Below are 11,337 nucleotides of genomic sequence, written 5' to 3'. Positions count from 1 at the left end.
CATTCTCTCCTTTCTTTTACTCTGTGTTATGGAAGACTGTGGGATGGCTCCAACCACTTTCAGTCCCTCTGGTGCTACTGGTATCCAGATGCTAAATGTTATCATTTGTGCCCAATAACCCATTACAGAGTTGAACTTTTCCTCTATAACCTTAGGTGAAACAAAATTATATAAAATCACGGAGTCATAGAATTATGAGATCATAAGGGGTCTCAGGGGATTAGCTCAAAGCAGGGTCAACTAGAACAAGATGCTTAGCTGGGTTTTGAACATCTGCAAGGATAGACACTACTCAATCACTCTGGGTAACCTGTTCCAGTGTTTGAACACTCTCACAATATAAAACCTTTTTTCTTATGTTTAAGTGGAATTTCCTACATTTCAATTTGTGCCCATTGCCTCTTGTCCTGTCACTGGATAGCATTGAGAAGAGCCTGACTTTGACTTCTTTACTTGCCCCCCAGTCAGATATTTACACACATTGACATCATCCCCTTGAGGCTTCTTTTTTTGAAGCTAAACAATCCCAACTCACTCAGCCTCTCTCAATGGTCAGATGCCCCAATTCCTTAAACATCCTTGTGATCCTTCACTGGAATTGCTCAAGGATGTCCATCCCTTTCTTGTATTGGGGAGCTTAGACCTGGACACAACAGTCCAGATGTTGTCTCAGCAGAGCTGCGTAGAGGGGGAGGATCACTGCTCTCAACATGATGGAAACATAATGAAGCCCAGGATGTTGTTGGTCTTTTTTGCCACAAAAGCACATTGCCAGTGGACATTCAACTTGGTGTCTGCCAGGTCCTTTTCTGCTTTCTGGCCAGTCATCCTCAAACCTGTGCTAGTACATGGGGTTATTCCTCTTCAGGTACAGGACCTTTCATTTCCATTTGCTGAACTTATGTCAGTCTGTTTCTCCAGCTTGTCAAGCTCCCTCTGAATAGCAGCACAACCATGTGGTGTATCAACCACTCTTCCCAGTTCTGTATCATCTGTAAATTTGCTGAGGGTGCACTCTGTTCCAGTATCTAGGTTGTTAATGAAGATGTTAAAGAATTTGTTTTGACCTCTGGAGTACACCATGATTTTTCTGATAAACTTTTTTTTTTTTTACAGCTAAGAAAATCAACACATGAAGAACATTAATACAAATCACCTGTGAGGGATGACAAAAGAGTGACACACTGTTGTTCCAGACTTTTTAAACTGTCAGAAGCTGAGTTCAGGAGGGCAAAATGGTATGTCTGCTTTTGTTGCTATGTCGGTGACTGCATACCCTTGCACAATTCATAGTTTTCCTGCAGAAAGACTGATACAAACATTTACAACTGGGTTTTGATCTGAAGGGTTTAAGACTCAGATCAGTCTGACATCTTGGGAAGATGTTCTAGCTTGCTGGAAGGACAGACTTATTCGACATCCACGGGTGTCCTTACAGAACATTGTCCTCAAGAGAGGATGCTCAGTAACCAACTCCCAGGATCTCACAAGCTGGATCCCATACCTTTTAGCTGCAGTTATAATCTGCTGGCTATCATGACTGCCAAGATATTCAAGAATAGCACTGCAGTTCAGGATAAGTGACCTCTGCCCTGGAAGCATCCAACAGACCAGCATATGAATCACAGCCTTTCATTCTCTGTTTGCTTGATTAGGTACTTAAACTGATCTTCAAAGTTCCATGGAATCAGATCATTTCAATGTTGTAACAAAAATATTTTTTCAGGATTTCTTTTCATTTACCTTATGTTGTAAAAATTATGCTGTTATAATTCTGTAATGATCAATACACCAAAAGAGTAACCATAAACAGGCTGATTTCCTGGCACAGTAGTCCTTGCAAGGTCCCACATCAATGTATATTCTGAGAACAAACCTTTGTCTGTTCTGTGACAATGGAAATTGCTGTAACTCTCAGCAACAGACCACAAGAAAACATCAAGTCCCTGCCATATTTTCCTGCACACCCATCTTCCTCTGGCTATGAGATTCTCTGCCACAGTTGAACAGCCCAGCCATTTCCCTTGCACACATAAAGCTGGTGGGATGTTAGCTATATTGAACTATGTAGCAATGTGGTCCTAAACATTTTTTCGATTCTTTGTATAATCACAAGATATTACAAGGGTTAAAATGATCCATCTAGATCAAACAGATAAGAAATGCCAGAACAAAAAAAGACACTGGAGAGAAGGAGTCAGACAATCCGATACATTTAAAGTGTCTGTAAAAGAGTCCGCTGGAGAAGGACTTCCTACAAACACTGGTTCTTATTAGCACTGTTCATGCTCCATAGCAAGAGTTCATGCTGGATCAGCAGTAGTCCATTTGACATGAGATGTTAGTAAATCACAGAAGAAATTCAATACTGTATTTGACAGTAAAAGAGGAACAGGTGCATCACACTAATATCTCTGGACTTTGGCAAATCTTCAGGAGTGTTTAATTACATTTCACAACAAGCAAAACAAATTGAGCATTTTTCAGATTGACCAGTAGCTTAATTCTCCTTTAACAGGTTTCTCTTAACAAATTTTACCTCTATAGTTACACAATTAGGCATACTAATAGTTTCAGAGTAGGATCATGAACATAACCAACTGAGATAAAGTAGCTGGCAAAGCACCAAAGCCATCCTAACCAGACATTTCTTTTTCATTTCAGTCTTGAACACAAAAGTGAGGCATAAACCTATATAATGTGTTCTCATGAGACAGAGGGACACATCCAGTCAAGACACCATTGGGCACCGAAGATTTTGGGCACCAGATGACATAATTATCAAGGAAAGATGATTCTCTGACATCACCAGATTCTTATTCAGCATGGACACTGATTTACGAAGGACATGCAAAGAAAACCAGATGGAAGACAAAACAAAATGACTGAGGATGATCATGAAGAGTCTGAATATAGAGTTGAGCAGAGAAACAAACCATGTGGTCCTGTAAAAGTCTCCTGTGAAAGAGCAGGAAGGAATCTGAGTGTGGAGAAAAGCCAAAGGACCTGCTGCTGGGTGACAATGGGGGTCATACTCTCAGAGAACAGGCATGAACAGAGGACAGCTCACAGGAACTGTTTTCTAACAGCTAATTCAGGAAGTAGTTCTGATTTTAGCTGCCACTTCTCCTAGGTTGGACCTAACTACTTTCAGTTTAGCCTTGGTTTGGAGCAGTGAGTGGCTGAGCCATTCAGAAATGTACCCTTTTCACACAGCATGACAGATTGCTGAGGATGCCAGGGAGTAGCTAGATGCCACAAGAGCTCAAACAGGAGTCTTTGCACCTACCTTAAGCTCTCTCTGTTGGTGGGAAGGTAACTGGCCTTTGCATTTCCCTGTTGACCTAGCTCCATAGGCAGAATTTTTCATGCTAGACATTCCCTCAGACAGGCAGCCAGATCCACCAGTGACCCACAGGAGGGAAGACAAAGAATTCTTTGAGCATGCATTTGTTAATAAGACAAATCATCTGAGAGTCAATAACAATACTATACTGAGAATAACTATATGTTGTCCTTCCTGGTGCCTCCAAAGACCTCTGATGGATATTTTACTGCATGTTCAGTAATTATATTCTTGGCCACAGTTTCTTCAGATTTGGGTTCCTTAAAATAATTCTTGAAACCTTTTTAAAACACTGGTGTCTCTTTTTCCATACTTTGTGTACTGAGGTGGAATGAAAAGGTAAGTTCTACAACAGACTGAGTAGTTTTGAAGCTGCTAGCTCTCCTGGGAAACCACCCTCCAAGCTTAATGCACTCTGATCTTGGCAAGTTATCAGGTTCCCAAACCTCCTCTTTGGATGCATCTGGAAGGAGTTTGGGATTGGATTGTCTTTGAGCTTCCAGTATCGAAAATTCAGATTTCTGAGTCTGTCATGAACATAGCTTTCTTTGCACAGTCGAAGGAGAGAAAACCTGAGACATGTATCTAGGACCAGATGAACTGCTACACTTTATAGCCCATTCTCTTAATAAATTGATAACAGCCAATTAGAGAGTCATTACACCACCAGTAAATCAGGTACGAGTGGAAATGATTCTTTACAGTTAAACTTTCTTCATGGACTGTTGAAACCAACTCACAAGGGAAATGAAAGATTATATTTACAGTATATCATCACCTGAGTTTGACATCTCATATTTAGTTTCACTTCCCAGGGCTAATAGGAATTATCTAATAAAGTAATGGACCTAAGAAGAAATGATGGATGAATTATTATTTTACTGCGCTCTACTTCTTTGACTGTCTCATTTGACATTTGAAAATGAAAGTCCTCCACCCCGGCCTCCCATCCTCTGAGCAGTATTTTACCTTTTTTCTTAGGAATTAACAAAAAAATCTAATCATATGAAGAGAGAATACTCCAGTATTTCCATGGGAGGCAACTTCAGATCCACACAGGAAATACTGCTCTAGCCAACTGCTATTTAGTATCAAACTTCCCACTTCTGACTCAGAGAAGGCAGAAAAGGCCAGTCAAAAGCTATTCAAACCAAGATGATTATTCTAAAACCAGCACAGTCTGGCTGGTGGAATGAAAACAGCTCTTTAGTGGCACTGGTGGATGGTGCCCTGCTTCCAGTAAATGGATGCAGAAACATCCATTCTCATACTCCTCTGCAGCATCAGTGCTGCCAAACATGACACTGCTGTTCTGCTTGAGAAAGCTGGCACAGGCATGTTCTAAAGCAATCTACAGAGTTCCAGAGGGGAAATGTAGAAAAGGCAAACATCACATCTACTACCAGATCCTGCTCACAGTCCCACAAGATCCAGTTCTCAGCTCCAGTTTAACCTACAACTGTAAGTAACTTAGGTAGCAACATTAATTTTGTCTCCTGACATAGAAGTACACCTGATAAGTCTTATCTACTCAGATATGTGGGCAGATCATCTCAATAGAAGTCCAAATCATACCTATATAAATTATACCTTGTAGTCAACATACCTCCTTTAACCAGTGTAATTTATGTGTCCGCTTGCTTTGGTCAAAGCCATGGCCCATTGTAAATCACATTTATTATTATCATCCCATATCTAGTCATATTGTAAACCAATCTCAGTAGGTCTAGAATACAGTTAATTAATGTATCACACACGTGCAGGAAAACACTTATTATAAAGATAGACATACCATTGTTACCAGGTTGGAGAAGTTTTCCTGCCAAAATTGATATAGCTGCCTACTCCTTTGCTTCAGATATTTTAAGTATGCTTTTCCCCACTTATCCTGCGTTAACCGAATGCCAACTGTGTGTGAATTGCTTTCTGATAAAGGATGATTTTCTCAGTAGCAAACAGGTGCGCACTAACCTTTACTCTGAAGATCCCCAATGCGTTAAAACAAAGGTCTTTACCCTTAATTTGGGCTGATGAACTTTCCTTACACATTCTACATGCATTAAACTGGTTTTAAAGCTGAGCTCCAATGCGAGCTACACAAAGCTTTCTTCAGGATCCTGAAGAAAGACTGAAGTAAGCCTGTTCAGGATATGTTATTCACATTTCCCAGATATGTCAGCTGATATCAGAAAAGGCTGTTACTAATTCTGTAAAACATCCTTTGTTAGATTATGTTTTATTCAGTTGTTCTTAGCAAATATGTTATGTTTCTTTAAGCACAGCAACAGGCTTGGAGGAGTGAAATGCTCCTGTTCTCAAGCAGTACCACGCCTGGTCAGGGTGTAGTAGGTAATGGAGGCACAGCATGGTGCCAGAAGCCTGCAGCTCACCAGATACAGCAATAGTGAGGAACAGCAGCTAGCCTGATGCAGGAGTGCAGGGAAGAGCAACCTCCTGGACCCTGGTGGGACTGGGTGGACCTTGCAGTTCTGAAGAGAGACATAAGAATTAACTAAAGCCAATTTGGATGCAAGGACCTGCCTGCAAGGACTCTCTGGGCAGATGGCCAGTTGTTGCTAAGCTTTTGTTTGTTTCTATGTCTTCTCTAGTCTGTTTTTCTGTTTAATTATGTATGAGCAACCAGGTGATATGCTGCTAAGCCTGACTTTTTAGTTTAGAAGCTTTCGGGGTTTTGTGGTGGCTCATTATGAAAAGGTTTTAGGTAGTTGTGCCCCAAGCTATGGCTGGCAGGAGTTCATCTTACTTGTGCCTTCATACAGCACATAGCACAGGCCATTAGTTTCCTGCAGTGTGCATCCATGGCCTGTTCACATCATGACTACTAAAGGCAGGTTTGGTGATTTCATCTCAGAAAGGATGTGACAGATTAGGAGGAGCATCAAGAATGGCTGGATATGTCACAGTGTAATATGCTAAGTACCAGCACAGGAAACTTCTTTAATCTGCACTGCTTAGTTTGATATAAATATAATGAAATAAAAATTATCTATTAAAAACCCACATTCCTCCCACTGAGGAAATCTTCAACAAAATTGAAACCTTCATCCCAGAAACAGTTCTTCCCCTGAAATGTTAAAATTACTAACAGTAAAAGATCTCAGTATAACATTGCTTGATATGGCCCTGAAAGAAATGGAGAAATTGAGGACAGCATAAAAACCATACTGCAGAAAACCTGCTTAGGTTAAGGCATTTACACAATCACTCAGTGTCAAACAATAATTTCCCCACTTGATCCTTCATTAACACTACTTTCCATTGTCAGTCATGTATTGCAGCATATGGAATATATATAAAAACATGTGTATATAATGGAATATATATAAACATATATATATTTAATAATTTTTCGTTATTATATATAAGGATACATCATAATGCAGGTATACAATAAACAACAGAGAAAATTAAGGATTTAGAAAAGATTAATGAGATTGCAGAAGAAAAAAGAGAAGTCATTTGAAAAGCTTACTATGCCAAGATCTCTACAATCTTTATTTTCTACAAATTTCTAAAGGAACAAACTACAATTTCAGAAAAAAGTGAGGCAGTTTCACATTCTGTGCATTCCCTAGTCACTTTACAACTTTCCAGATCCTCATTCTTCTCCTTCATTTTTCCTGTAAATCTCACGACTCTTCACTCGGAGCTTGTTGACCTGTGACTCTGCAATGTCAGCCCGCTCCTCAGCTTCCTCCAGGTCATGATGGATCTTGCGGAACTTGATGAGATTGACATTGGACTGCTCTTCCTGTGGGAGGAGAGGGAGGTGTGAAAACCAGAATCCTGTAGCCTTGGAATTCCTGAAGGAAGGGGAAGGTCCATAGCCTCTGTTCCCACTTTCCAGCTCTTATCTAGACTCTTAATTCAGATCTTCTCTGTCTTTCTGGTTTCTTATCTAGAAAATTCACTAAAAGCTTGATGGAACTCCTTTTTATCTACAGAATAATATTAAAACTGTATTTTTTAACCAATGCATATAGCAGTAAGGAGATTGAGGCCATGCTATGTTGTATCTTAGAAGAACTTCTAAGGAATCAGGAATTCAGTGCATCCATGCATGTCTGGATTTCAGAACTGAACTAAAAAGAAACCATTGCTGGTCACCTAAATATCTTCAGATATGATTGTGTTGAATTTGCAATCCTGCTTCTGATGACCCAGATTTGATGACCTGTAGAAGTAACATTCTGTTTGATGCTCTAGGCCTGTTGAATTCTGGCAAGACATTCACAGAAAATAAATACCTGTGAATGTATACAGACAGAAAGTAAGTGTCTGTCTCAAAGAAAAGAGACAAGAGTAAACATCATTCACTTCCTAATCCAAGTAGTTATTAAACCCCCCTTTTCCTTCTTTCTGCCTGCCTGCCTTCAATGACCATCTACCTTTTGTTGATTGGCATGTATTTCTAGAACAAGCGCATGTTACCTCTGAACGAAATACTCGGACAATCATGAACAACATTTATTCAATCCAAGGACTGGGACTGTGAACTTCCAGGTTGGCAGGAACCTTAGGCCACGTTCCAGTTCAGTCTCCCACTCACACAGGGCTAGCACCAATGTTAGATCTGGTTGCTCAGGCACTTGTTGAGTTTTGAGCATCCACAAGAATGAATGGGTTCCTGTTTCAGCACCTAAGCACCTTCACGGTGAAAATATTTATCCTAATGTCAGTCAGAATTTTGCTGATGCAACATGTGCCCTTTGGGCATTCATCCTTTGAACATGCACCTCTGAGACAAGTTTGTCTCCTTTTCAACTACACCATATTTGACCACTGAAAACATCAAAAAGAACTCTCCTTGATAAATCCATGCTGGCAGTTTCCAGTCACCTCCTTCTCCTTCATGTGACTTGACATTATTTCCAGAAGGATCTGGAACATGATCGTCCCAGTGCCTGAAGTAAGGCTGACTTGCTGTGGCTTCCTAAATCCTCCATCTTGCCCTTCTTTAAGATGAGTGCTTTTCCAGTCATCAGAGACTTTCACCATTTGCCATAACCTTTCAAAGTTAATAGAGAAATTGCAGTGGCATCGGCCAGCTTCCCTAGCACAGTCAGATGCACCCATCTAGTCTATTGGACTTGTGTATGTCCAGTTTGCTTAAGTGGTTCCTAGCTCAATCTTCCTCTACAGTTCGGCTTTCCTGGCTCCATCCTTGTATATTCAGGCAATGTCCTTATACTCCTCACAAGACGCTCATCCCTGCTTCCAATTTCCATATACTTTCTTCTTGTATTTGAGCTTAGTCAGGAATTCTCTGTTCAGAATATATAGCTTCCTGCCCAAACTGCTTGACTTCCTGCACATTCCTGTGCTCTGTAGAAGTGGTCCTTAAAAACACAGCACTCCAGTCATAAGAGCTAGCACACTGGGTCTGTGATCTCAGGGAGGTCTTAGCTCTGCAGTGACTGTACACAGATTTCTAATTCCTCCTGCATGTTCCCCATGCTGTATGACTTTGCCTACAGATATATGAGATGGTTTTACTGTCATGCTGCTTTCTCAGGGGAGGTGTGAGAACATTCCCCGTTATGTTGTCCTCCAGATATTTCCTCCCTGCATCCATTTGTCTTTTTATTTGGGGAATTTTGCTACCATCCCCCAGTAAACCCAGTTTAAAGCCCTGGCTTGCATGTTGGCAAATATGCTCTTACCTTATTCGTTCAGATAAATCCACCACTCCCCAGAAGTTCTTGTTCCTCACAAAAGGAATAAAAGCCAAAGCCCTGCCTGTAACATCAGCCACATAACCAGCTGTTGACCTGAAGAATGCATCTTTTCATACCCAAACAGTCATCTTGATCAGCAGAATCAGAGAGGACAATATTTGAGCTCCCATGCCCTTCACTGTAGCTCTGTAATCTCTGGGCAATATCACTGAGTATCAGAAACAATGATTAACTCGCAATGAGAGGGATCTCAGCAGCTTACCTAGTCCCGCTTCCTTCTCAAAGCAGGACCTACATGCCTAGGAGAAACAATGGTTAATGATCTGATGACTAGCCAAGATTTATTAGTCCCTCCACAACATCCTGGATTAGAGCCCTTGGCAAGTAGCAAACTTCCTGAGAAAGTAGATCTGGTTGGCAGATGAGTTCCTCCACCCTATTTAGAAAGGAGTGTCCGACCACTTTCACTGCCATTTTGCGGAATGCCTCCTCTGAAGAAGCTTATCTCACTTGTCACCAGACCCTGTATCTAGTCTGTAAGTGTACCTCTGTAGGTGGTGAATGTGCCTTCTCCTGATGACAGATGTCAAAAACTTCCAACTTTTTGGAAGTCTCCATCAAATGTAACTTCAGGTAATCTGTCCTTCTATGTAATGCAGGGTTTGAGCTATTGCAACTTCAGAGTCTCTCTAAGGAACTGTTGATCTCCCGTTTGGCAATCCAGAAACAACACATCCTGCTCACCTCCACCTGCACTCCTTCACTTGGCAGTTTATCACCTGGACCAGAATGTATCAGCCCAATCCTCAGGAAGAAAAACTGTGCACTCCAGCGAGACGAATGCATTTTTCCTTATGAGCTCTGTTTTGACTGAGAACTCATAAGTGCTGGGATGATTGCTCCACCTGGTGCTGGAAACTGATCTATAGCATGTTGCCACCATTTCTGGACCACTTCTAGGAGGCACCAACAATCTTGAGCAGCACCTCTGAGCCTCTCATCTGCATTAAATGCAGCATGAAATGCTAAATCACTGTTTGCACACCCTGGTCACTCACATTCCCTAGAAATGGTATAATTAGAAGCACAGCAGCCTTCTAAGAATTCAGTCTCCTTTTCCTGAGGTACCTTTCCATATTATGTGTAACTTCATAAGTCTAGCACGCTTATCAAAAAAACATTTCTATTAGCAGGGGACAGAAATACCAATTAAAACCATCATCTTTTAAAAAAAAAAACAACCCAAAACAATTTAGAAATATATTAGTCAGATAACTTATAAGAAATTACTTAATTGCTGTGTTAATGTGAAGGAGAATTGAGGGTTATCTAGATTTGAAAGTAAGTTAATTTATAATCTGATATAGTCCTCATATTTTCAAATATAACTATTTGCTTATTATTCTGTGAATTCCTAATCAGTCCTGAGGACACTTTATCAAACCTGAAACATATGATAAAAAGAAAAAACCCTCATAAATGCTCAAAATCACTTCCTCAATGCCCAAGTTTCCCCCTTTGAAAGTGTCTTTACAGAGTGATACTTACAGCCTCCTCAGCTTGTCTCTTGTAGGATTTCACCTTCATTTGCAGCTTGTCCACCAGATCCTGCAGCCTGAGAATATTCTTCCGGTCTTCCTCAGACTAGAGTGGTCGGTAAGCAGGAAAGAGAGTGAATTGGTTTCCCCACCGTGTGAGTTAGCAATTCCCACTGGCAATCACGTGCAAAAATTTTTACTTCCTGCAAAGAGGCTATGTCAGCCCAAGGAGGCCTCCTGCCTTACCTGGTAGGTCAGCTCCTTCACCCTCCTCTCGTACTTGCGCACACCCTTCACGGCTTCAGCGCTGCGCTTCTGCTCAGCATCAACCTCCCCCTCCAGCTCCCGCACCTGCAATGAGAAGCCCATCTTTGGAGCTTCCCTGCCGGCTGCTTACATGACATGCTCACTCATGCACAAATACCAGCCCTACGCACTCTGGCCTCCAGCTTCTGGATTTGCTTCTTGCCTCCCTTCAGTGCCAGCTGCTCAGCCTCATCCAGACGGTGCTGCAGGTCCTTCACCGTCTGGTCCAGGTTCTTCTTCATCCTCTCCAGGTGGGCGCTGGTGTCCTGCTCCTTCTTCAGCTCTTCTGCCATCATGGCTGCCTGACGAGAGCAAAGGGACAAAGCCATTTTGGGGCTGGAGACAGTTTGGGCGAGAATACATCCACCATCAGCAGTGAAAGGAGCCCCCGACTCACATCCGTGATGGCCTTCTTGGCCTTCTCTTCAGCATTGCGGGCTTCCTGGAT

General features: G+C 41.5%; 1 protein-coding gene across 1 annotated transcript in view; it reads right to left on the bottom strand.

Annotated features, from left to right (window-relative positions):
* Positions 1-6,965: 6,965 nt before the first annotated feature.
* LOC103918419 (myosin heavy chain, skeletal muscle, adult-like) overlaps positions 6,966-11,337 on the bottom strand; it is a 24,651-nt gene continuing 20,279 nt past the window's right edge. The window contains exons 30-34 of the mRNA XM_009325733.1: positions 11,287-11,331; positions 11,021-11,191; positions 10,830-10,934; positions 10,594-10,689; positions 6,966-7,118 (exon numbers count right to left, since the gene is read on the bottom strand). Coding sequence (XP_009324008.1) covers positions 6,966-7,118; positions 10,594-10,689; positions 10,830-10,934; positions 11,021-11,191; positions 11,287-11,331 — 570 coding nt within the window. The remainder of the gene's footprint in view (positions 7,119-10,593; positions 10,690-10,829; positions 10,935-11,020; positions 11,192-11,286; positions 11,332-11,337) is intronic.

This window comes from Pygoscelis adeliae, unplaced genomic scaffold, assembly GCF_000699105.1.
Source record: "Pygoscelis adeliae isolate BGI_AS28 unplaced genomic scaffold, ASM69910v1 Scaffold81, whole genome shotgun sequence".
Classification (NCBI taxonomy): Eukaryota; Metazoa; Chordata; class Aves; order Sphenisciformes; family Spheniscidae; genus Pygoscelis; species Pygoscelis adeliae.
This window is presented reverse-complemented; position numbering and strand designations above follow the sequence as displayed.